The 27,162-nt window shown below is 40.6% G+C and overlaps 1 protein-coding gene across 1 annotated transcript in view; it reads left to right on the top strand.

Annotated features, from left to right (window-relative positions):
• The first annotated feature begins 2,321 nt into the window (after positions 1 to 2,321).
• Positions 2,322 to 27,162, top strand: part of neto1l (neuropilin (NRP) and tolloid (TLL)-like 1, like) — a 1,080,460-nt gene continuing 1,055,619 nt past the window's right edge. Inside the window, exons 1-4 of the mRNA XM_041190027.1 lie at positions 2,322 to 2,429; positions 3,261 to 3,314; positions 5,913 to 6,041; positions 7,378 to 7,626. Coding sequence (XP_041045961.1) covers positions 2,396 to 2,429; positions 3,261 to 3,314; positions 5,913 to 6,041; positions 7,378 to 7,626 — 466 coding nt within the window. The 5' untranslated portion in view covers positions 2,322 to 2,395. The remainder of the gene's footprint in view (positions 2,430 to 3,260; positions 3,315 to 5,912; positions 6,042 to 7,377; positions 7,627 to 27,162) is intronic.

The raw sequence follows: 27,162 nt of genomic DNA, 5'->3' as shown, positions 1-27,162 counted from the left end.
TGACTCCTCAGACCCTCTGCTCCGATCTTTTCTCGCTGCTGGTACCCGGGTTCCACTCAGCCTGAAGAGCCGACCCCAAGGGAGTGCGCATATCTGCTGAAACCAATTGCGCCCCGCTTTAGGAAGGGGGTCACCTATATGTCTATGTGCATACTGCATCAAAAATGATGTTGAGGGTTAGGGGCAGCTACAGGGGAACTTTCGGTGTTCGCCCTTCATTTAAAGCAACAATGAAGCAATGTAGGGTGAGGAAAGCTGTTTAATGTGGGGATTTTGCGCTAGAGATCCATTAAGATCTCTAAGCCAATTTAACCAGAAGTTGCAAACTCGCCTTTCTGCCAGAGCGTCCGTGCCTCGGTTTGGGAACACGAAGTTATCCTGTAAATCAACATTAAATACAGCGGAAAAGATCACCTCGTCGGCACTCACTCCGTCCTCCGTCCTAGTCCCCCGCCTCCCCCTGTGTGTTTTTTTTAAGAGGAATGATGGAGTTGCTTTCACTACTGTGAGATGGTGAAACACTCTGACCGCCAGAGGAGTGAAGGATGGAATTGTTTGGATCGAGAGCCGAAAAGCACCTCGAGACCACACAGTACCAAACTGTGTTCTTCCAACTCTGCACCACTAACACGAACACACACGCACCCAATATGTACACGTATATATACATATGTGTGTGTTGACGTAAATAAATGTAATATGCATCTGTATGTATATACAATATAACATTTGCATGTGTATGGATGCATAATTATACGCACACAAGTAAATCAGAAGGCAAGTTCAATCTATTTCTAAACCGAGCATTTCACTCTACACATTCCAATTTACCAGGCAGAGAGAGAGAGATCCGCTTAGCTGCGGACTGTTTTTTTTTAGCCGGATCCCTCAGACAGAGAGGAAATATTGTCCACTGAGTGGGTGCGCATATATCAAAGCTAAGAAGTTTTTTCTCTTCCCCCCCCCCCCCCCCACCCCCACCTTTCTGATTTGGAATAGCTGCAGTCTCCTCGCCGATGAGAAGGAATAGCCAGTGAGCGCATGGCACCGTTGATGTGACTGATGTGCGGGCTTGACTGGCTGGGGGAGCATTTCTTTCGCGCACACATCTGTGAATATTTTAACGCGTGGAGTGAGGGAGTTGGACAAGAGTCGACAGGCTCGGAGGGGGAGTCACTGAGTGTGGTTCGCAGGTGGCATTGCCCAGTTGCAACTTGATGCTCGGTTAAAAATGTGAAGGAAAACCCCGTTGTCTCGGGCGAGTCATTGCCAAGCTTCCACTGTCTAGGGACAGAGTTCGGCGTGAATACTGCGTGTCTGAATCATAAATTTCAAAAAGAAATCATTTGCAGTTGCTCAGGTTCCCGCCATGTTCCTTGGCTGCAGATGCACGGTATATTGACTGCAGCAACTTAACTGAATGACGCCTTGTCATCCCCCCTTGTATCTGTTCCGAAATTCTACCTTTTACCTCTGGACCTGCTTTTGATCGATGCTTCATCCTCCTTCCCTCCCCTGGGTTTACAGCTGGGTGATCTCTGACGGCCTGTTTGTTGGTGGTGTTGGTGGGTGCTGGTGATGTTGCCAAAATTTCTATCGAATGCCCCCTTCTTTAAGTGAATTCACTGTCATGTGACCGAATCCCACTTTCCGATCCGCGAACACCAGCTCCCAGTGCCAACTGGGGATGAACTTTTGATTTCTGCACACACCGCAACACCGGCTGACTGAGAGAGAGATCCCGGTTCGGCTGGATTGTCATAGGCCAGGGAAAGAGAGAGAGAGTGAAGTCGAAATCTAATGCAAAACACGTCCAACAAAGAAAGCAGAGGGGGGAAAAGAGCTATCGGTGCGCAAGCAAGAACGATTTCCAAAAGGAAAAAAAACAGTCCAAGTTGCAGCAAAATCCTTTGATGCCCGATTCATCGTGATTGCTATAAACGGATCTGGTCGTGTTTTTTTTTCTTAGGGATTTTGTGGTAAATACGGTTTGAAAGAGGAGTAATTCTCCTTTTGTGCAGCTTCTCCCAGTAGATTGCAAAGGTGGAGCGATCAGAGGGCTGATGACGGACCTATTAATCCCTTTAATGCATCAAAAGAAGCCAGGGATCGGGGCAGCGTTGGTGTGGAAATCATGGAGATATTCTGATCAACCTGGGGTTCTGTGCGAAACTGCTGGGGATTAGTTTTGGTTGAGTTTTTGAAGATACACACACGCATACACATATATGTCCGTACATATATAGTGTTCTGAACGGAGTTGGGATGTGGATGATCTTGTGTTACCAGCTTTGTTCCTGAATCTATCCATCCTTCCATCTTTCGTCATCCTGTCAGCCACGCATTGCTTAAATGGAATTAGTTTGGATTGGAGCCCCTTGCATAAGAATCAGACATGGTACATGGGCATCGGCTCAGATTGTTTCACGGTAAGTTTTGCCTGTGCATTTTAAGGAGATGCTGTGACAGTCAGTATCTGGAAGACTCTGCGACTATAGTCATAGAACTAAATAGAACACCAAGGCACCCATAGATGCTGTGGAAATCCAACGAGGCATTAGGTAATAGATGCAGCTAGCATCGGAAAAGAACTATTGGGGGCGGGGGGCGGGGTGGGGGGCGCTGAGCAGCGAGAAAGAGAGAGAACAGAATGGTTATTTAAGGTGCTCCTTGATTTAACAGTTCTCACCGAGAAAACCAACTGTCTCCCAAAAGAGTTTAGTTTTCTTTTACTTCCCAAGTACCGAGCCACCCACTTATTTACCGAATCAAATTGAACGACACCAGCTCAAGTTCTGTCATTCCATTTACTTCGAAACTCTCAGCATTTGTCGACGATTTTTTTCATAGCTCCTAAACAAGCAATGAGCTAGAACTTTTTTTAAAAAATAAATGAATTATCATTATTGGCTTCTGGTTATCCAGCAACTAGGATATAAGCAAAAACAGATGTGGGGGAAAATGAACACGTTTTTGTGCATTTTATTTTGTTTAATTGTACCCTAGAGACGCTTCTGAGTGAATGGATTGAAACATGTGCAATCTACCACTTGTGTGGATAATAAATATAATTACAGTATTAAAATTACAAAGTGAGACATATTCAAAAAGGCAATAGTAAAAGTACATGAACTTTTGCCTGCTGCAATCAACAATTTTCTTGAACATGACTTGTAGTTAAAACTATGTATAGCTACTTATTCATATCAGTGCAAACAAAAACTCCCTGTGATGAATGTGCTTTTTCTCTCCTCTTGCAGTTGTATCAAATCTCATCTTACTAGGATTGTGTGTGTCAACAAAAAAGACATCAGGTAATGTTTATCACTGTGCCCTTTCTTTCATAATCACGTTTCCTTCCTGCTATTCTAATTATCTGATTGTAATCACTGGCAGTAGATAAAGTCACTTTTTGTTCAGAGTTTACTGCAGTGACCTGTCAAACATTAAAGTGACTCATAGTTTGAAATGGCTACAACATTTTCGAAATGCTTTGCCCAGCATAGTTACTGCATAAAGCAGACACTGCAGTTTACTGTCTGCCAGAGTAGACATAGAAATTATTCAGAGTGGGGAGAGGGGAAAGAGTGCCATATATTCTCTTCTTAAAACAACATTTCTTGGGCCAAGACACCCCATTCTGAATCTCAATTTTCTACTTGCTCATTGGTCAAACCTCGACTTTCAACTCTGATATTACCCAAAATATTATCCCCAAATTTAACTATTTCCTAATCATATTCCATTAACATTTTCTGCTAGTCACATTGCAGCAAAATCTCAGCCCAAACTCATTACACAATATGTATGTTATGAGATATTGGCACCCACCACTTCCAATCCACATGTAGACTGAGTGAAAACTTTCAACATTAGTGGTGTACTAAATATTGTGGAGATATTTTTGGCCAAAAGGAAATAAGACACATTGGTTTGAAAGTCTGAATTTAGCACACAACTTTGATCCCAATTGCTGATTACCATAATTTGAATTTGCCTGGAGGTGCTAACCCAGAAACCTGCATAGTTAGCACTCAAGTGCTGACCAGACCCAATTTTCATGAAAGGCATGGAGTGTGCCAGCTGGTATACTGTGGTATATTGGCTCTCAGGGATTGAGGAAATGTTCTCAGATGTGGCAATGGAGGAATTCCAGAGGAGAAGGGAGTATCCTGCAGCTACAAAAGGGAATTACGCTATCTTGCCCTCCTGCCCCTCCTGCTGCAACTGGTGCTGCTGTGCCTTGCCTCATGTCCCCCTATCATTTCTCATTGAGACCAACTAGTGCCCCGAGCAAGATGCCCATGACTAAGCATTCCCTTTCTCCTGGTGGCTCCTTTAGACTCTCCACCAAGGTGGAGCAGCACAGCAGTTACTATTTTAAATGAATTTCTCAGATAATTTCTAGGATATGTGTTGCTAGAGTGCTGGTGAAATCTTGACAAAGTGCCCAGAAAAGTTTCTTAATGTGTTTTGGAGGTCCTCAGCAAAGTTCCAGCAGCAAGTGAAGATAAGGTGGTGAATATCCCTTTAAGTAGCACTTGCAATCCACATCAACAGCATGCTTACTTCCAAACAGCAGGTCACCATTGGAAAAGGATGTTAGGACAAGCGCTAGCCACCAAAATTCCATGTGCACTCTTTAACAAGGCATTTTATGTGGCATCCTGACTGTTAGCAAGTCTCTGGGTGGCTGTTTCTTCTGCAGGCTTCAACTCCTTTACCAAGGTGATGTATTATGCTAACCCTGAGCTAAACTGGTATTTCAAACACAGACTCCATCTTGGCGACCTCAGAGGGTCTTTAGCAGCTAAATGAGCTGCCAAAAATTGTCCCATATGAATTTTGTCGTGAGTTACCATGTTTTTTGAATTAAATGACACACAGCTTACCTGCACAAATCTGTAACCTCACTTGTTATATTGGTTCAGGTATAACTGGGTGTCATGACTTCATATGAGGACCCCTGCTAATCTGGCAGCTTTCATAGTCTCTGGCCAATATTACTTCCTCATTCATTACCACTAAAACCTGATTACCTGATTTGTTTAATTCTTTCGTGGGATGTGGGCATTGCTGGCTAGGCCAGAATTTATTGCCTATCCCTCATTGCCTTTGAGATGGTGGTGGTGAACTATCTTCTTGAATACAATTGAATGGCTTTTCAGAGGGCAGTTAAGGATCAATCACAGTTACTGTGGTCCTGGAGTCACATATAGGGTGGGATTTTTAGCGGGTTCCTCCCATGACGGGGCCGGAACATCCCGGCCATAGACCAGATTGGGTAAGGATTGCAGATTTTCCCCCTAATAGTTCACCTGTGAACCAAATTGATTTTTTATGACATTTCAGTAGTTTCATGGTCAACACTGATGATTCTATCTTTTAATACCAGATTTTTTTGGTTAACTGAATTTAGTCTTCAACTGCCATGATGGGATTTAAAATCATCTCTAGATCCAGGCCTCTGAATTCTTTGTTTAGTAAAATAACTGCTATGCTGCAGTGCCTTCAACAAATCTTAGATTCATTTAGTGTTTATTAGACTTGGTTTGATGAAAAATTATTGTTGCATTTGTTGACATAACAAGTGATTGCATTTCAAAAAGTAATTAATTGTACTTTGGAACTTCCATAGCTGTCATATAAGTTCTTCCTTGCTTTCTTTTATTCTCCCTTAGCTCCTACTTTATTTTAGGTGAGCATGTGTTTCCCCACACTAGACTGACCTGTGCACTTAAAACAAAGAACTACCTTAACCTGTGCTGTCCTTTATCCTTCACCATACACCTGGCTCTAATAGGTATATGACTCAACTTCTCCTGCCAATGATCAAAGCATTGGAGATTCGTGTTTTAGATGAATAAGCTGTACTGAGTACTGGTTTGACACGGACTCTGATCTGTTTACAGACAAATCAACTTCTTCAAATTCAGTGCAATGTGGCTCTTGGATCAAGAATCCAAATGGTGGCTTCTTCACATCTCCCAATTATCCAAACAAGTACCCTCCTGACAGAGAGTGTATTTATATCATTGAAGGTATGAACAAGGAACATTTCACATAATACATGCTGCAGTTAAAGTAAAATGAGACTGTATGGATTGTTACCCATAAAGTTCTCACAATAATTTTAATCAAAAACTGGCAAAGGTAAAACAGGCAAAGTTTGTTTTTATTTTGAATATATCCAGTTATTTCTACAGTGAGAGGAGGTTTAAACATTAACTTAAAGAAAACAATCATTTCCTGTCAGTATGCATTTTTGCATTATTTACCAATTATTTACGATAAGTAATGCATTTCAAACCACAGAGATTAATAAAATAAATTCTTATCCCTCTAAAAATGCTTCTTTTTGTATTTCCCAATGTCTATATTGGGATTTTCAGAAGTTGGGTGCAATAATCTCTTTTTTGCAAGATTATTTTAGAATTGAAAGGAATTAAATATGTGTTGCTTTCATTTAATCATATCTTATGCTCAAAATATGCTACTTAATGTAGGAATATCTCCCATATTTCATCCATATCATTGATTTATTATTGGCAGTCAATCATCAGTTTGATCCAACATGAAATAAATGTACAAATTATTTCAACCTGTAAAAACAGCAAATAGATAGTGTATATTATTTATAGCAGGGCATCCCAAACTTGGGGTTGTGACCCCACTACGATTGCGAGACGGGATTTTGGGGTCATGAACTCTGAGGCAGCAATGGCTGCTATAGAATTTGGACTGAGTGCTACAAGATGTGAGGCTCTTGAGGTTTTCTTTACCCCAGTGGGGGGCAGTGGGGGTGGGGGGTGGTGGTGGTATGGCCTTAGCAAATGACCTTTGAAGCTTGACTTCTGCTCCAAGAAAGCAAATGAAAAGGTAGATGACACTGTTAAAAAACAGCAGTTTAAACACCACCCCCCCAAACCCTGCCACCTCCTAGTTTCACATCCCTCTCTCCCTCTGCTCTCACAGCTGTTCCCATTCCCCACCCCAACTCCCCTCTCCCCAGCATTGCTGTTGCAGATGTCTCCCCCCGCAGCTCCAAGCCCCACTCGGGCTCACATTCTGGGGTCACAGCAATTTTCAAGCCTCAAAATGGGGTTAAAATGAGAAAAAGTTTGGGAAGCACTGATTTACAATATATTAAGTTGCATAATATTGGTGTTATTTAAAAATAATTACATTATATGTTATAAGATGACAATACACTTGAGGTACAGATGACATTATTGCCCTGAGTTGGGCTGGATGTCATGTCCTGTATCATCCAAACTCACCCCCCTCCTAAAGTACACTACACACTTGTAACATAATATGTCAACTCTTAATATTAACTTATTACCTTTGAACTAATTGTTTGATATCACCATTTAGCTGCTCCAAGACAAAGCATTGAACTTTACTTTGATGAAAAATACTCCATTGAACCTTCTTGGGAATGTAAATTTGATCATATCGAGGTGCGGGATGGACCTTTTGGGTTTTCTACTGAGATTGGACGTTACTGTGGTCAAAATATTCCACCTTTTATAACATCATCGGGCAGATATTTATGGATTAAATTTGTTGCTGATGGTGAGCTCGAATCTATTGGATTTCTGGCAAGATACAACTTTATACCAGGTAATTAGCAATTTATTTTCTCATTGGAATAATAGTAATTGGAATCAAATAGATATTACTGTCTTCTGCCTTTCTCATTAATGGTGTATGCATGCACTAAATGTTTGGCACATCAGATACCTTTTAAATGTTGTGATGGAAAATCGACCCAATGCACCATTTATGAATAAATGCTAGTTACAAAAAAAGAGTTCACATTCCCTTTCATAATTGAAAGATTCTGTTTTATTCCTTGTTGATACAGATAGACATACTGAATGTAGTGTTGTCTCATAATGTACTGGATAGGGAATTTTGCTGTTGGAATAAATGAGTTGTATCAGTACCTGTTAAAGATACAATTAAAACAATATTTGAATAGGATTATCTGCAGAACTGAACTCTGGATGAGGATGGAGGGAGATTAATAACCTGGCAGGACATTTCCTTATTCTTTATTTATTTGTGTTTTATATCATCCATTAATGAAATCAAAAGGTTAGATCTCCTGCACATCAGGACTTTTAAAAATGCATATTTAACACTTGTGCTTCTATTTTCAATTAATTCCTTAGCTTTATGAAAAAAACATAGCTCTGGCATAAAACATATTATTCAGCAGTAATTCGCTTGTTGCGGGTGTAAGAATGTGAGTTAGCATCAGCGATTTCCACTGGTGTCTCGTTGTACCAGATAGTAGACAATAGTTTCATAAAAAGAAACAAAAGAAGCTTCATTCTGTTCTTTCAAGGTGGGCTTGAGTCTCACTGAGAAGAGATTGTATTACCAATGGTATATTTTTCAGGCTGACTCTCTGAAAATCTGTGAATCAAGTTGCATTAGGCTGAGGCTTAAGAATTAACCTAACAATTATGGCAAGTTCTAACTAATGTTTAAAAAAGAAGTTAATTTACTGTTGCAATATTTAAAAATGACTTAATTAGTACCACACACTAAGATGGCAAAACCTTTATAAGTTCCCTCTAGGTACAAGAAACCTCCAGTCTAATCAGTTGCTGTTGATTTGTTCAGTACTATTCATTCTCATAGAGGGGATAAAGTGAAAGCCAAGGAAACTGGATATTTCTTGTGATTTTAGTATGTGGATATAATTTAAAAGGGCATTGTTGTCATTAGAATTGCTAAGGAAAGGCATTTTGAGGTGGGCAGAGAAAAGAAATATTTTCATCACAATACAATGTCCAGTTGACTTAACTATTGCCGAGTTTTGTCAATTTAGATACAGGTCGAGTATTCTTTACCTGTAGATCCAAAAACCGAACACATCCAAAAACCGCACTTTTTTTGAACCTCATCTACTTTAACACGAGAATTCCAGTTGTTTGTCCAAACTGTTTACCTTGTGATTCTTGTGGTGAACATGTCAAAAAGAAACTTATTAAAGATAGCCTTTATTTATTATTCACTGATACATCTTACTTGTCTAGCCATTTTATTTACTTTAGACTACAGCTAGCCTAGGCTTAGACTATTGTAATGTAAGTGGGATATGTAGTATCCGAAAATTGAAATTATCTGAAATCCAAAATGCAGCCAGCTCAAGGGATTCGGATAAAGGATACTCGACTGGTAATTACATCAGATGGTTGCAAACGTGTACATCTTGGACCAATACCTTTCCAAGTAGACTAGTAAATCACCTGTGATACTTCTCGCAATCAGTTAACGAATATAAGGATTTCTTTGGAAAAAATTTGAAGTGAAGTTTCAGAAAGTCATTCCACAGAGCCACCTAGTGGTCAGAGCTTGAAACTATGTTATGATGGTTGACATAGTAGAATTGCATGGGAAATGTTCTAATTTACAATGGTAAATGTTGACACAAAATCATGATCTAAAATTGTGGTACAGGATGTAGGATTTGTGGACAGGAAGTGTGTGCTCTACACAAGATTTTAATAATGTATACATAACTTTTTATTATGTAAAAGATTTGTGAAATCATCTGGTGCATAAAATAAAAAAGGATGGTTTGACACCAGGCCACGTTTGGTGCTGTTTGGTGCTGTGGATTTGCATGTTGGTTACGCTTATTGCTTACTGAATTTATTTAATGTTACACTACAGCTTAGAAAATGTGTTTATAATAATAGTGTAAATACTTAATATCCTCACATGGGAATCTTCTGTCGTTGATTCTAACAAAGACATTACCTTCTTATTTCAAACACCTTGAGATAGATTTTGACTCTGGAATAACGTAAAAGTGGTGAAAGCAAAATTGCAAACCATTTTACAATGTCCAATTTTATTTTAGTTTTATATTAAAAGTTAATTTAGTGCTAATGCACTAAGTGAAAACACATAGGCCTGAACTCTGGTGGGTAACATCTTTTCATGGTATATTTAATCAAAATAAAAGTCAAAAGTGGTACATATTACATTCATTTACACTGACCCTATTAGGAAAGAGCTTTGCTTAATCTTTCTTATTTTTAGTTTTCCCTGACACTTTTAATTATGCATTCTTCAAATTCCTAATACTTCCTCCCATCAAATGCATCATTTCTCAATTCACCAGACAGGCAGACTTTCTGTTCTTAGGCGTCTGCCAATGTTATTTTATGGCAAGCTGTTAAGAGGGCACAAGAGTAATTCATGTTGACCAGGTCTTTATTTTATGATCCCTCATTTCTGTTTGGAACATTGCTAGTTGACCTGAATAAGATAAACACCTCACTGTATGAGAAATCCAAAAGGAACTCATGGCTCTTACCTTTCCACGGGACAGAACACGAGTGCATTAGGTACTGGATCAGTAGGATTATGACGTGAAATAACTTCAGAAATGCCTAAAATTCTTTATTTTCTTGGTGGGGTGGTTCTAATACTTCACCAAATTATGGTCATGAAAATGAACTATTTATGTCTGATCAGATTTTGTTAGAGATACAATGACTCACAGTCAGATATATTTGGACTTTGCAGTTCAAAATCTACATCATTATTCAGACACATCAATTTGTTTCTTCAAGGTACAGCAGTCAATTGAAATCGTTTCTCACTTCCTTTCTTCTTTCATGTTATTATAAAATGTTTTGTACATTGAAATGTTTGTACAGTAACTGGATAGTGTAATTTGAAACCTCATGAATTTTGGTGTTTCACAATATGTGTTGATGTTCATTACGCTTGCTAAAGACTCTTGTTAAATTCATAATCTTCAAATAGTTGATATGAATTCCCCACTGAAGATAATGGTAGAAATGGCCTCATGTTGGGTTTTACTTACCAACATTTCCCCCATCTCTTCTAAAGCACTTACTAATGCTAGGTTATGACTCAACAGATATCAAATCTTTACCGAATCGGCTATTTTTTACCAGTAAGCCCAGATACTGAGTATCATCAAGCATTTTTGACCAAGAGGAGATAAAATAGGGATTATCATAGCCAAGCCTAATTCTTATTTCACCTGACCTGCATATGCACTTTTCAACAGGAATCATGAGACAGTGATCATCTGTGAGATTATTTTTCTTTGTCTCCAGCCTAAGGTTTTCAAATGTATCTAATGAACTGTCCCAGTAGCAGAGTTCAGCAAAGACAGCTGTTACTGGTTCAGTTTTCCAGAGCTTAGGATACGTAACAGCAAAAGGAAGGTGGGTTGTTGCCATCTACAGAAGATGATTGCTTTTATATTACTCCTTGTGGGCAAGGAGGAGCAGGTCTCCTCCTCCTGTCCCCTTAAGGAAGACTACAGCCTCTCCTCAGACTCTCTCAAGCCTCTGCTGATCTCATCTAGTCTCGATCTGCAGCCTGCCCTGAGATTGCAATTAACAGGGATTGTTCCAAGTTGTTCCAGGATGCAGCCTATAAAAACTGTTTAGGCCCCCAGCTGAAAAGGAGATTTACTAGAATGTTACCAGAGAAGTGAAATTTCATTTATGTAGAGATGAGAGGAGCTGTGATTGGAACATAGAACCTTAAGGGGAGGTTTGATAGAGCTGTTGAAAATCATTAACAATTTTGATAGTGTAAATAAGGAGTAACTGAGTCACAAGCTAAAGGACTCAGATTTAAGGTAATTAGCAAAAGAACCAGAGGTGACATGAAAAAAATAAGACAGTGTGTTGTTGTGATTGGGAATGTACTGCTGGAAAGGCTGGTGGAAGCAGATTCAGTAGCAACTTTCAAAAGTAAATTGGATGAATACTTGAAGAAGAAATATTTGCAGGACTATTGGGAATAGATCAGGGACTAACAGAATAGCTTATTCAAAGGACCGGCATCGGTATGATGGCTGAATGGCCTCCATCTTTGCTGTATCATTCAGTGATTCCATGAGGATCTCAATTGTTCTCAGTGGGACAGAATCCAACCAAGTACTAATGCTTATTTTATTTTGAAATGGTTTATTTATTGTGAAGGCAAGATGCGGGTTCACTATTTCCAAGTATTACCTCAGAGTTGCTGGAGAACATACTCCCACTTTTGTATTGAGGAATGCTTCCTTCTTGGCCATTAAGTTAATTATTTTTTTCATTTCTGGTGCAGAGGGGAAACTTCACATTTCAAGTACAGACAGGTTTATTAATGGCATATCTGGCACTGATGTTCTCCATCTCTTACTCAAGGGAATGTAATGCACTAATGTCATTTATGATGCCATGTTGCAGAGCATCCTATTCTAAGACAATGAAACATGAAATATAAAGGAAATATCGTGATAATATGTACATATGAATAATTATAATGTATGTATTTTATTTCATATATGTGATTATATATACTATATCGTATAGCATTATTTACTCTACATAGAAGAAAGCCCTTGCATTAATAAAGCATCTTTCATAACAATAGGTTGTTCCAAAGCTTTTAAAGTCAATGAAATATTTTTGATAAGTAGTTACTGATGTAACATAGGAAATGCAGCAGCTACTTTGCATACAGGAAAGTTACACAAACTGCAATGAGATAATGCCGAGATGGTCTGATTTTTTTGGAATGTTGATTCCAATTCAACATTTTGGAATTGGTCAGGGCTCTCTGCTCTATCACTCTTCTTTAAAATTGTGCCAAGGTACCTTTTACCTAGAGGGAAGATGGGGGCTTTTCCTTAACATTTCATTTAAATGGCAGCACCACCGAATGTGCAGCAGAACCTCAGTACTGCACTGAAGTCTCAAATTCGATTATATCTTTGGAGTGGGCCTTGGACTTACAACTTTCTGATGCAAGCATGCTATTGCTGAGTCAAGGTTGATACCTTGTTATGAAATAAACAAGGAAATTTCCTGTTTCTAGTTACAGAGCAAGGATAAGGCATTCTTATGTTTGGCAACTTTAATGAAATTTAGACGTATGTAAACAGTAATGAGCTTCTGAACAACACATTGTTCTTACTTAGTGCTACTCGAAGATTGCTTCTATCAAAAATTTGGTTGATCAAAATTAACAAGGGAAGCATTTTTGATTGTTAAGCTTTTTGAAGGTTTTTAAAATTAATTAACGCGATTTGGGCATCACTGGCATGGCAATCCATCTATAATTGTTCTTGAGAGGGGGTTAAGCTGCCTTTTTGTACCACATTAGTCTGTACCTTGAATGTATTTCCAGAATGCTGGTGGATAGGATGTTGCAGGATGTTGATCAAGTGACAGTAAAGGAACAGCAGGATATCTCTAATTAAGGCTAATGTGTGACTTGGAGGAGAACCTGGAAGGAATGGTGTTCCCATGCAACTGCTACCCATGTCTTATTAGAAGGTAGAAGCTGTGGGTTTAGAATGTACTGTCAAAGAAGCCTTGGTGAGTTGTTGTAGTACATCTTCTATATCAGATGGTACACACTGCAACCACAGTACAGTAGTAGAAGGATTGAATGTTTTAGGTGGTTGATGGGATGGCAATCAAACAGACTGCTTTTTCCTGGATGGCCCTTGAACTTTTTGAGTGGTGTTGGAGTTGCACTCATCCAGGAAAATGGAGAACATTCCTTTACACTCTTGACTTGTGCTTTGTAGATAAGGAAAAGTTTTTGAGGAGTCAGGAGCTGAATTAATCGTTGCAGAATACTAAAGTTCTGACTTGTTCTTGTAACTACAATGGTTCAGTATCTGGACAATGGTGGCCCCCATTATGTTGGGGAATTCAATGATGGCAATACCATTGCATGTCAAATGGAGGTGATTACACTCTATCTCATTAGGAATTGTCATTGTCTGACATTTGAGTGGTGCAAATGTTACCTACCATTTATGAACCCAAGCCTGAACGCTATACAGGTTTTGTTGCATTATCTGAGGAGGAGTCGCAAATGGAATTGAATACTGTATAGTCATGAGAAAATTGAGAAAAACATTGAAAAAGGACTATTCAATTCCAAGCCAAGTCTGGAATTACTTGACTTAACAAGAACTAAGATTTCAAAGCCCTGCCACCATGGTGATGGACGAAGAAAAAATGATTTTCTACCACAAAGCATTGATTGACATCTCAGTGTGCAACACGATGAAAAGAAGAGGGTGTCAAAAGGGGCAAAGAGTAAAATGGGCACCTGGAAATGGGCCGGGATTCATTTCTATCCCATTGTATCACATTTTGATTGCTTACTTTATAACTAATTAACAAGTTTTGTGTACACCACATTTGTGTACAGTGCCAAGTTCCGTGTTGCTTGCGAATGTGCCCTACCACTAACTGTTCCCTTTGTAAGAGAATAACACTTTGTATATAGCCAGCTGGGATACACAAGATCTGCTATTCGAACTTCTAAGTAATTGCGATCTGTATCAATGGCAGGACCTGCTTTGCGGGAATTGCTCAAGATTTATTCCTTTGGTTTATCCATCAGACAAGATCTGTTCCAACAGAATTTGGACGGAATTACAGAAAAAACATCCCTGCCAATGATATTGCAATGATGGGCAAAATCAAAGATGAGCATGACCGAAATCAACACTCACTGATCGCAGCAGCTCGTCGCAAAGGACCATCTTCAGTAGCAAGAAATGCCTGGTGAATGTGGGTCAGATTAACTTCTTTGGCTCTGTTAACTCAAGTTCCAAGATCTGACCCAGGCAAGCTCGAAGATATATGACACATGCCTACAGGCCAGGATAAAGAGGGCTTGCAGGGATGTCTCGGATCTTTCAACTTCTTAGCACCATGCATACCCAACTCTGCTGTCAACACTAAGAGAGGTCTTAAGGAAGGATGTTCCATTTGGACGGCAGGAGGACCATCAACATGTGTTCAAGTCACTTAAGCAGGCACTGTCAGAAGAAACATGTATCCTGCAATACCAAGACCCAAGAAAAGAGACAATTTTAGAGGTTGACACATCTTAATCAGGGTTAGGAGCATGCATAATGTAAGATGACACACCATTTGCATTTGGCTCCAAAAGTCTATCACAATAACAATCCAATTATTCGAAGATAGAGCGTAAGATACTCGCTCTGGTATTCTCTGTCGCAAGATTCCGCACATACCTTTACAGTAAATAATTCATTGTGGAAACTGACCACCAACCATTGGGAATTATTTGGTGCAAGCCATTGATGAGTGAACTGTCCAGACTACAATGACTTCTGATAAAAATACTGGGATACGACTTCATCTGTTATAAACCAGGTAGCAAAATCCTTACTTCAGGCACACTGAGCAGGTCACCAAATCCAACAAAGACTGCGGGTATTTTGCTATACCTGCAACTGATCAGTATAGACATCGAAGTAGAAGATGCACTCAATGATACACTCAATCTAATGAGTTTTGGTCAACACAAATGCAACCAACTTCAGGAAGAAACAATAAATAATGAGTGACTGAAAGCATTAGGGAGAGTCATTGCAGAAGGTTGACCTGATATGATATAAGAAGTACCAGACACCTTCAGGTGCTTTTGGTTGTACAGAGATGAACTAAGTATTTCAAGGGACATAATTTTCAAAGGAAAACAGGTGCCTATACCTAAAGCTCTTCGTCACATGTTATCACAGTTACGTCAAGGCCATGTGGGCATAGAGCAAACAAGGTACCTGGCAAGGGGAGCTGCGTATTGGCCAGGGATCAACAATGATATTGAGAAGCTAGTGAGGATATACGAGGCGTACCGGACTCACCAACCACATCAACATAAGGAACCTCTATACCTTCATGAGATTCCATCTTACCGTTTTTTCTAAAATCGCAACAGATTTATTCACTTTTTTTGCTATGACTTTCTCCTAGTCACTGATTACTTTTCTAAGGTTCCAGTCTTCAAACAATTGAAGGATACCTCAAGTGCATCTGTGGCGGATACAATGGTCTGAGTTTTATGGGCCCTGGAAACCACGCTGATGTGAAGCCAACATGCTCCATGCCAACCAGTTCCGCAGCAATAAAGTGCTGTGGGCTGATTATTGAGGGCCAAGTGGGATGACCTGCTCTTTGAGGCTGCTGACCAATCAAATTGATTGGCAGCTCCATCAGTCCCAGCAGCATGACAAAGGTGTCAGTGGCAGCCGCCAGGACTGAAGATTTGGAACGGAGCCCAAGGCATAGGATCCTCGGAAAGGTAACTCCGGGTTCTTGGGCTAGGAGGGTTTGGGATTGTTGGGGAGAGGGGCAGTGGTGGGGAGGGGGCGAGTTTAAGAGAGGGAGCAGGTAGGAAGGAAGAGGGGTTCAGTCTAAGGGCAAACAGCAAAGGGCAGCCCCCGAAGACTGACCCCCTGCTTCCTACGTGCCCTTTAACCATTTCAAGTTAAAAATCCGGTTTCTCATCCCTGCCATGCTGCCCAAGCTGAACATATTACGGTGTGGGCAACAATATTATTAGGGTCAATAGGCTTAATAACAAGCCCAATTAACCCTTAAGTGCTCATTTTAATATGATGAGCGGGTATCGATTTTGGGGCTGCTGCTCCCCTCCCCCCCACCATGTTATGGGGATGAGCTCTGGGGCTGGGGGGAAGGTGGTGGGATGGGTGCCCCCCCCCCGCCCCATTTTACCTGCCCCCACTCCCCTCCCGCCTGTCAGGGCATGTGAAATTCAGCCCAATGAGTGCTATAATCGTAATAAAAACAAGAAGTGCTGGAGAAGCTCAGCAGCATTTATGTGGAGAGAAACAGAGTTAATGTTTCGAGTCCATATGACTCTTCTTCAGAGCTAAAGAAAAATATAAATGTAATGGATTTTATACTGTTTAAGAGGGTGTGGAGCAGGTGGAACCAGATAGAAGGTCAGGGATTGGTGGGAGCCAAGGAGAGATTGACAAAGATGTCATGGACACAATACAAAGGGGAGTGTTAAAGGTATTGGTAAAGACTAAAGAAGGTGCTGATAGTGGCATAAAGGTAAGAGCAGAATGTGTTAATAGCAGAACAAAGGTCAGTGCTCTGTGAAAGCACTACATAGGAAGCAGTGATGGATGTCGCTTGAGGGGGGAGTTGAGGAAAAAATGTAAAAAAAAATGAATAATAATTTAAATTTTAAATTTAAAAAACAAAAAAAAAAGATTGGATTCAAAAAGGGGTTAAGATGGAGGAGTCAGTTCATAGACCGAAGTTGTTGAACTCACTGTTAAGTCCAGAAGACAGTAAAGTACCTAATTAGAAGGTGAGGTGCTGTTCCTCCAGTTTGCGTTGAGCTTCCCTGGAATATCACGGGAGGCCAACGGCGGACATGTGGGCATGAGAGCAAGGTGGTGTACTGAAATGGTAAGTGACAGAAAGGTCTGGGTCATGCTTGCAGACTGAGCGAAGGTGATCCACAAAGCAGCCACCCAGTCTGCATTTAGTCTCTCCAATATAGAAGAGGCCGCATTGGGAGCAGCGAATGCAGTAGACCAAATTGAAGGAAGTGCAAGTGAAGCACTGCTTCACCTGAAGGAGTGTTTAGGCCCTTGGATGGTAAGTAAAGAGGTAAAGGGGCAGATGTTGCATCTTCTGCGATTGCATCAGAAGGTGCTGTGGGGAGGGGATGAAGAGTGAAAGGTGATGGCAGACTGGACCAGGGATTCACAGAGGGATAAGTCCCTACGGAATGCTGATAGCATGTGAGGGGAAGATATGTTTGTTGGTGGCATCATGCTGGAATTGGAGGAAATGGTGGAAGATGATCATTTGAATGCTGAGGCTGTTGGGGTGAAAAATGAGGACAAGGGGAACCCTATCATGGTTCTGGGAGGGAGGGGAAAGTGTGAGGACAGAGGTGCGGGAAATTGGTCAGACATGGTTGAGGGCCAGTTGGGAAGAACCCTCAGTTAAGGAATAAGGAAGACATGTCAGAAGTGCTGTTCTGGAAGGTGGCATCTTCTGAACAGATGCAATGAAGGTGGAGGTACTGAAAAAATGGAATGGAGTCTTTACAGGAAGCAGGGTGCGAGGAGCTGTAGTTGAAGTAGCTGTGGGAGTCAGTGAGTTTGTAATGAATATTGGTATACAGTCTATCACCAGAAATTGAGATAGAGAGGTCAAGGAAGGGAGGAGAAGAGTCGGAGATGAACCATGTGATGGTGATAGTGGGGGTGTAATTGGAAGCAAAATTGATAAAAAATTTTTCCAGGTCCAGACGAGACCATGAAGCGGCACAGAAACCGTCATTGATGTACCAAGAAAATAGTTGTGGGAGGGGTCCTGAGTAGGACTGGAACAAGGAATGTTTCTCATACCCCATAAAGAGACAGGCACCCTGGGACAATATTCAGGGCACTGGCGAGTGCTGAGAGAAAGCTTCCTGAAGGCAGAGAGCTGCCTCAGGGATCTGTACACCATGAAATCATGAAATAAAGTTTTGAAAATCAGGAAAAATGTCCAAGCATCACAATCAAGCACCTAAACATATAGATGATAAAAATGCTGTCCATAGATATTTATTTTTATTCTATTTAATAATGGAAACCTCACCCTGTACTTGGATGAGATTTCATGTAAAATACAAAGTCCGCCTGGCTGATTCACCCATCTGCCAACTGCAAGGTTGGATGGACTACAAAAAATCAGAGTCAGTTGCGCCATTAATGGGCTTAATTGTCCTCTTAATTGTCGGCAGGCATGCTTCCGACTTTTGCACATGCCCACCGAACGAAATATCATGTGAGCGCAGGTTGACATCAAGACACTTGCCTAACGACTTCTCGTATGATTTGACACCCGATCGGGTCGGGCGCATGCCCGCCCACGGGACATAAAATTCTGCACTTAATCTCTTAAACAGAGGTCCATCTTTGGTGTAAATAATTTTCACAACCATCCTATTGTACATGTATTTTTACTCAATGTATATAATGTTATCTTGGGGATAAAAGGGGATGTTGTAGTTTCATTTTAAGGAAATATGCAATTGACCAGGATGTAGAGCATCATGTGACCAGCAGCTGGCAGTGTTAAGTAGTGTGGTGTAGGAAGTGCAGCTGTGCTGCCCTTGTGAGCAATGATTGCTGAATCCATAAAGTAGATCTGCCTGCTGAGCCATCCTGTGCAGGATTTTCAAATAAACCAAACCCATGTGTAGTTTACCAGTCCTGGGGCAGAATTTTCGATGCCTGTGGTGGTGGGCGTGATAGGTGGTGCGAGCGGACAATATGGCGTGATCGGTATCATGATGGTGGGAAGGCAGGTCGTGATTGTCCGCTCAGCTCGCAGAAGCAGGCCACGTTTCCCGCTATCAGTTATCGGGAACCTCACTGTAATACATCAGCATATCATTACCAGGCCCTCCCACCAGGCTCTTGCACCTTCGCTGGACCACGCACCCTTGTCAGTGGGAAAGCACGCCGACGCGTTTCACAACAGCACAGAAGTGACGTGCCCTTGGCGGCCTGCACTTTGGGTGAACTGGAGGTGAGTGCACAGCAACATTCTGCAGAGTTTGCTAGGGTCGCCTGCTGCTTTGCAGGCTTAAGGGGTGCCAGGGTTTCAGGATTAAGTGCTGCCCTGTCCAACTGGTGGTGGGGATGGGAGAAATAAGGGGGCAAGTGCAGACTTGCCTCTGAGGTGACTTTTGAGGGTGAGGGGGAGCGCTGTCACGGGACTTCATGGAGGGTGCCTTCAGATTCCTCTTCAGAGGCTTCTTCGGGGCTTGGTTGGAGGCCCTGGGTCATGGACTCTGTTTTAGCTTTTGGCAGGTGTGTTGCAAAAGCAAGGGGAGATAATTAGTACATGGCAGTGGCCTGTGAAAGAGACACATCACTCAAGCATGGTTATCTGATGGATGTTGCACTGCTGGATCCTCACTTGGAAGAGCAGCACCAACCTCACTGTCAGCACAGGACCTGTCCAGATCCATGTCGGTTAGCTGGGTGGCGTTGCTATCAAAGTCCGTCAGGACCTTGAATTTGGGCATTCTGCCACTGCTCTGTGACCTCTCTCTCTTGTTGTGTGCCACCTTGTCCTGCATGGTTAGAGATGGAGAAAGAGTAATCAGGACACCTGCCAGGCCAGATGACAAGTATGCCCGGCCTGTGTGGGTGTTGAGTGGTCCCATGGATGGGCTGAAGAAAATGATGGTGAGTGTAAGAGAGCGAATAGTGATGTCCCTTAAACTGGCAATGGGTGCAGGCCCTGTGGATGTGTGATGGGTTTGTGAGTGTGTGAGTGGAACGATGAAATGAGTGACTTATCCTGGCGGAATGGAGGAGATCATTCATCATCTTGCAGCACTGGGTGGCTGTCCTCTTTTGCAGAGTGTTGGCACTGACCACCACTGCCACCGCCTCTCAAGCCGGGTTAGTGTTGTTGTTGCCCATCCTGCAGCCAAAGCAGGGGTAGATGACAGGCCTCCACAGAATCCAAAAGTCACTCAAGAGACGTGTCACTGAGCCTGGGGGCTGCAGTCTTCTTCAGTTTCAGGGCCATGTCTGCCATGCAGCAGTGGTGGTCTGGAAGCATTGAGATGTGTGTTTGCAGCTGCACTTTAAACATGGTGCCCAGCATGATGCAGCAACGGGGTGATGGTGTTCGGGCGACTGAGAGCCCACCCACTATTGAAATGGCGTGTTTCCCGGCAGTGCATAGATAATGAGGCAGGTCCGGGATGATACGATGTGAAAACCCACCATCGCGACTGGCGGGTAGATCATTGTTTTACCCACCTGCGGCTGCACTTTGTGCAAATTTGGGAAAATTCCATCCCTGGTGTGAGACTGGTGAGTTTGTGCAAAGCACGCTTGGAAATGCAACAAATCCCAAAGCTCATTGTAGCAGTGAGAGCATTGATAAGTGACAAGTGTCTGCTTAACTGAAGTTTCCAATGCAAATGTCACACCTGTTCTCACACATTCAGAGACAAACTAAATGGAAGCAGCCCTGATCCACCCTAAACATGCTAAATGACTTCAATATGCATCCTGTGACAATGTTTCAATAGACCACTAAGATCTGCTTCTCCATGCAATTCAGAGCACTTAATATGCCAGACCTCTTCCTTATAACAACTCATCCTTTATCAACCCCACCACTTCTACCCCCTTTTCTAATGGTCAGACCCTCATATTGTATTTCCTTCTCAAAGTTATTATGGTCTTATTCCATGCTGTTGTTTGTCCAAATGAACGTGGTGCTTGAAATGTGTAGCGTTCTTCAACTGTACCAGGTCGACCACTCTGTTCCACTTGCAGAGGAATATTGCAAATGGGACTTTTGAGTATGCTCATTTTGGCACAGTGTTGTCATTAGAGTCACTATTATGGGCTTGTGCATAATGGATGTATATGAACCTGCTAACATAACATATTATGCAAACCATAAAATATAAAATGAATAACCTGGCTTTTGTGGTCAACATTGAAAGGACAGCCACACCACTGACCTTGACAACAAGCTGTCCAAAAAGATTTAACAGCCTTTTGAGTTTCAATTTTCTTTATCCTGACATGACTTTGCATCCAGTGCCATCTATTGGGCATTAGTGGCATAATTAAACAAACAGATCAGCTAATCAGATTGAAAAATTCTCACAGACAGCAAACGAGGAAGTAAAAAGCATTAAATATAATTCAATTTTTAGTTATTTTACAAAAGTGAAATAAAGATCCATAAGTACATATGGGTTTAAAATAGAAGTTGAAATATCACAAAAACTTTGTAAAAACATTATTTTTAAAGTTTTAAAAATCATGGAATTCTGAAATTATTGTGAGGGATTGATACTCCACACTTCTGAAATTAGCTTTTCAGGGCCAGAGAGGTTGTTCAGCAATTATTATAACATAGAACACCATTAAATTCAAAGCTACACCTCATTCCAAAAGGCTTTGCATTTCCAGTGGTTTCTGCAGTGACAAATGTGCATAAAAATTTGAGGCTTGCATCAAATCACCAATTATGTATTGAATGTAGCTATGAAAGCATAAGGAGGAGCAGCGTATCATTGATAGTAACTCCTGGATCTTGGCATTTAAATGTGCATCTGCGGGCACCAGATGTTTTTGTTAGTATTACACAGTAATGACAGCAGACACTAACATTTTCATCATCATCAAAACCACAAATTCCAGGCAATTATGGTATATGTTTTATGCAACCTTTCAGTCTTCTGAGTTCTACTGCCTTCCTACACTTTCCACCTAAACTATTGTTTATTGATGTGTAGTGACTTATTTTCTGATATATGGTCATCCATCTGTAGAATTCTTCTGTTATGTTATGTGCCACGAATACATTAATATTCCCAAATCCATTAGTGCGTTAGGAAGCATGTATATAATTCACAAAATAAATCGAGAGTGAATTCAGGGATATTGTTTTTTTTTTATTCATTGGATGTGGGCATTGCTGGCTAGGTCAGCATTTATTTCCCATCCCTAATTGCCCTTATTCAGAGGGCATTTACAAGTCAACCACATTGCAGTGTGTCTGGAGTCACATGTAGGCCAGTCCAGATAGGAAAGCAGATTTCCTTCCCTAAAGGACATTAGTGAACCAGATGGGTATTTTTTACAACAATCAACAATGGTTTCGAAGTCATGATTACACTTTTAATTCCAGATTTTTATTGAATTCAAATTTCACCATCTGCTGTAACAAGATTTGAACCCAGGTCCCCAAAGCATTACCCTGGGTCTCTGGATTACTAGTCCAGTGACAATACCATCACCTTCTCTTCCCATCCTGCTGGAAAGTCTTACTTAGGGGAGTACAACTGGGGCATTAAATATGGAAGCCACTGCACTCAATTCAAAGCATTTCTGATTTTTCTAATTATTAAAATCTATTACTGAGAAATTAAGGACACCTCCAATCGGAAAGATTAAGCTCTTTGCACAGTTCACTATGGGACACAATGCCAGGAGCATGAACTCGTTAAATTTATATTTAAAGCATTTTGATTTTATTTGACAAAAAAAGAACATTATCAATGGATAATACAGATCACATTATATGTTATAAAAAGTAAAACCTCGCTGGCAGATGCAGGACAATAATTGAATCTCATACTTGTTATAGGATTATAAACCACTTGAGTTTGACTCTTGTAGTTTATGACATCATCAGAACTCCCAATTCAATTACTGTTTTTTATCTTTTTGCCATCCATTCATTATCAAGTGTGGAATCTCCATACATTCATTTCCCCTGCATTAAAAGCATGTCATGAGCTGTCACATGTATCATAAATTACATGATGTATGTGAATCAATTGGGTGTCTGTCAGATTTTACTGTGTTTTGTATTGGAGAAACAACATCTAGACATTATAGTTTCTGGGCAGTGTTAGTGCTGGAAAAGTAAGTATTTCTTTGTCATGTATGGCAGGAGGTTTGCTCAAAATGTAAGGAGCTGTCAACATCAGAATCTTTGAACATTTAAGCATCATGTGACACAAAATTCTTGACATGCAATTTTAAAGTTTGAACCAAACCTTTAATTTGAATTCTAGGCAAGGTCTATTAATCTAGATTTCAACAGTCACAACAGCCTCTACAATTAAGCAAATGAGATATGGCATATGATAGAGCTTTATAATTTTTCTTAAGGTTTTGTGAAAAATCATAGGCATCGCAATTCATTCTTAATAATGTAATTAGGTATCAAGAAACAGTGCTAATATCTCTTTGGCATCCCCATGTTTAATTGGCTTCCCTCACTGAACACAGATGCAAACAGGGAATCACTGAGAATGCTCTAAATCATGCCATTTCAAAACACTCAGGGAGCTACTAAGAGAAAATGTGGAAATTGAATATTATCTACGAGTTTTGGAAAGCCTTGCCAGTCAATTCATTGCAAAATCCAAGCTATGGCCAGGATTTTATGGCCCCTCCCACCTGACGGGATATTACAGTTCAGCCGAACTGAATGGAGATTTAAAGGGCTCGTTGCATCCACCAGGGAGGGGGAGACAAGTCGCGGCAGGGGTTATAAAATCCTGGCCTATGTTAATATCCAGATCATGGAAACTTGCTCATTGAGAAGGAAAAAGGGAATTAAAAATATAAAGAATAGAAAGAGAAGTGAGAGTATAAAGAACTTAAGAAACAAGGAAAGGGGAGAAAAGAATGGGAGACACAGAGGGACTTACATTTTTTCAATGTCTTATGATGTTTTCTAGAAATGCCACAAAATAGCGAAAATGCAATGAATCACTTTAAACTATTTAAAGTGCTCCACAAACATGTACAAAAGTAAATTTGCATACAGCTGGATCCTGTGAACAATAATCCAATGACTGAACAACTGATTTGTTTTGGTGCTATGGTTGAGAGTAAAACGCTCAGCAGGTCATTGCAAAGATTCTCCAATTTTTAAATACTGTCACAGGATCTTTAACATCCATCTGTTCCACAAGACAGGCAGACAGGACCTCAGTTTAATATCTCACCTGAAGGATGGCACTTCTGACAATGCAGCACTCAATATTTCAGCGGAGTGACAGCCTACATCTTTACTAAAATTCTCCAGGGGGTTTGAACCCACAACTTTCTACTTTAAGAAAGTGAGGAAATAACAAAAGTAAGACAAAGCAAAGTAACTGTTGTATATGCTTAAATATAAAGCAATCTGCGTATAAGATGATAGCTGTACTTACCAGCCCAAAATATTAAATTAAATGGTGACTTGCTTTGCGAAAAAATGAAAGATTTTGCCCAATTTGGTTTATTTATTGAATTCTTTCTCGCTGCTCACCTAAAATTATTACTATTAGCTCTTCCTGAAAACTGAGGAGAATATTCCTCCCATGTTTTACTAATATGCACACTTGAGGATGGGAGATGTAGCACAGTTCAGGAAAATATTGATATCTGTAAACACTGCATATTATGCACCCCACCCAATTTTTTCCTTTCATTGATTCTATTGGAAATGATAATCACGTGGTGTTTATAATGGGGAACCAATCCATTCGCGCTAATTTTACGTCATCGCCCTTTGTCCCTGAGGCACATGCGAGGTCAGAGGTCTCCATATAGCAGCAAGGCATTTAAATCAGCAACTACTTTTTAAGGTTCAGGGTAATGTTGAGTATTAGGGCAGAGAAAATAACATTTGTTGCTTTTGACAGTTCAACTTAATTAAAGTTTGTAATGACGGTAAATATACTTTTTGCACTGAATACTGTTTTCTTCCCCTGTAATGTTCAATAAATTTGCCTGTTGGTTCATACCCTGAGTCATGGTCTGATAGATCTATTGTTCTGCTTACCAAAGTTAATCACAGGACCATTGGAATAGTAAGCAGCAATTTCCCCCCTTCAAATCTTTCAATTGATCATGACACAATTTGATTTAGCTGCCTTTTTTCCATATCCCTTGATGTCCTTATCTAATATAAATTTACTGACCTCAGGCTTGACATTCCAATTGACGTGAAATACATAATCTTTTGAGTAGGTTTCTGAGTTCCATTACCCCTTGAATGGACACCTGTTTCCTGATTTCACTCCTAAATAGCTTGGCTCTAATGGAAGATCATGTCATCTTCTTGATTCACCCAACAGAGGAAATCATATCTCTGCGTCTACTCTATCAGGTATCTTAATCATTTAAACACAACTGTTAGATCGCCTATCAAATGTATAAACTCAAGGGAATACAAACCATGTTTATACAACATGCAATCATAATTTAACATTTTATGTTCTGGTATAATTCTGGTAAATCTTTGATATATTCCTTCCAAATCAATACTTCATTCGCAAGGTGGTGTCCAAAGCTGAATGCAATGCTCCAGATAGGGCTTCTACAATCGAAGTATTATTTCCTTGCTTTTGAATTCCAACCCTCTTGCGGTCAACATGCAATTAGCCTTTTTGATGACTTCTTTTTAACCTGTGCACTAAGATTTAGTGACTTATACACCTGGACACATCAAATACTCAACAGCCCCCAATCAATCGCGATTAAGGAAGTATTCTGACTTGCCTTTCTAACATCCAGTGTGGATGACCTCACACATTTCTCCACCTTAATTTAGTCCATCTAACTTTGTCTATGTCTTTTCAAGCTTGCTGCACTTATGTTCACATAATTTACTGTGCCCCCAAATTTAGGATAATCTGCAAACTTTGGTATACAACTGTATTCCATTTTTGAAGGAATTACTGTCATTTATATATATGACGAGGCACTGAGATCCCTGGCTGCTCAACTTTCCATTGCATGACCTTTTGTATTCACCCTGTGAGGTCCCACACATTAGCATGTTGGAAGCAATATACCACCCAAGACTTTGGAAGACTTCTGTCAAAGGAACTATCTACCCCTTTTACTGTAGAATTCCACAATTAACTATCCTTTTCCTATTCTTATGATGCAGACTGTTCCAACCATAAGTAACCACTGCTTTGCCAGTACTGAGTAGTCATTCATAGGTACCCTCTGTCACCATTTGTGTTCACATCACTGGTTCCTAAACAGATTTAGCTAGTAGACAAAAACAACCCCACAGATCAATCCCTGACTATCCTTACTGGTAACTTCCTGCCCTTTGTCAGAGGACATAGAAACTGGAGTAGACCATTCAGCCCCTTAAACCTGTTTTTCTGTTCAGTGAAATCATGGCTGATCTGTGGCTTAACTCAATCTATCTGCCTTGGTTCAATAACCCTTAATACCCTTATCTAAAAAATCTACCAATCAATTTCAAAATTTGTAATTGTTCTAGCTCAGCAGTGTTTTTTTACAGGAAAGGGTTCCCAATACTCAACAATTACAGGAACAACAACTTATATTTATATAGTACCTTGATCATAATGAAGTATTCCAAGGCACATCATGGAAGCTACCAATCTATGTAAGGAGATATTAAGCCAGATGACAAAAAGCTTGGTCAAAGCGGTAAATTATAAGTAGTGTCTTAAAGGAGGTAAGTGTGGTAAAGGGGCAGAGGGAGGTGTAGGGAGATTATTCCAGAGCTTAGGGCATAGGCAACTGAAGGCATAGCCACCAATGGTGGAGAATTACAATAAGGGATGCACAAGAGACCAGACTTAGAGGAGTGTAGAATCTTGTAGAGTTGTGGGGCTGGAGGAGATTAGCGATTGCAGAGATAGGGAAGGGCAAGGCAATGGAGGCATTTGCAAACAAGGATGAGAATTTTAAAATCAAGATGTTGCTTGACCAGGAGCCAATAAAGGTCAGCAAGCACCGTAATAAGAGAATGGGAC

Source organism: Carcharodon carcharias, chromosome 6 (genome assembly GCF_017639515.1).
Source record: "Carcharodon carcharias isolate sCarCar2 chromosome 6, sCarCar2.pri, whole genome shotgun sequence".
NCBI lineage: Eukaryota > Metazoa > Chordata > Chondrichthyes > Lamniformes > Lamnidae > Carcharodon > Carcharodon carcharias.
The sequence above is the reverse complement of the archived record's forward strand: the minus strand, read 5'-3'. Positions and strand labels throughout refer to the sequence as shown.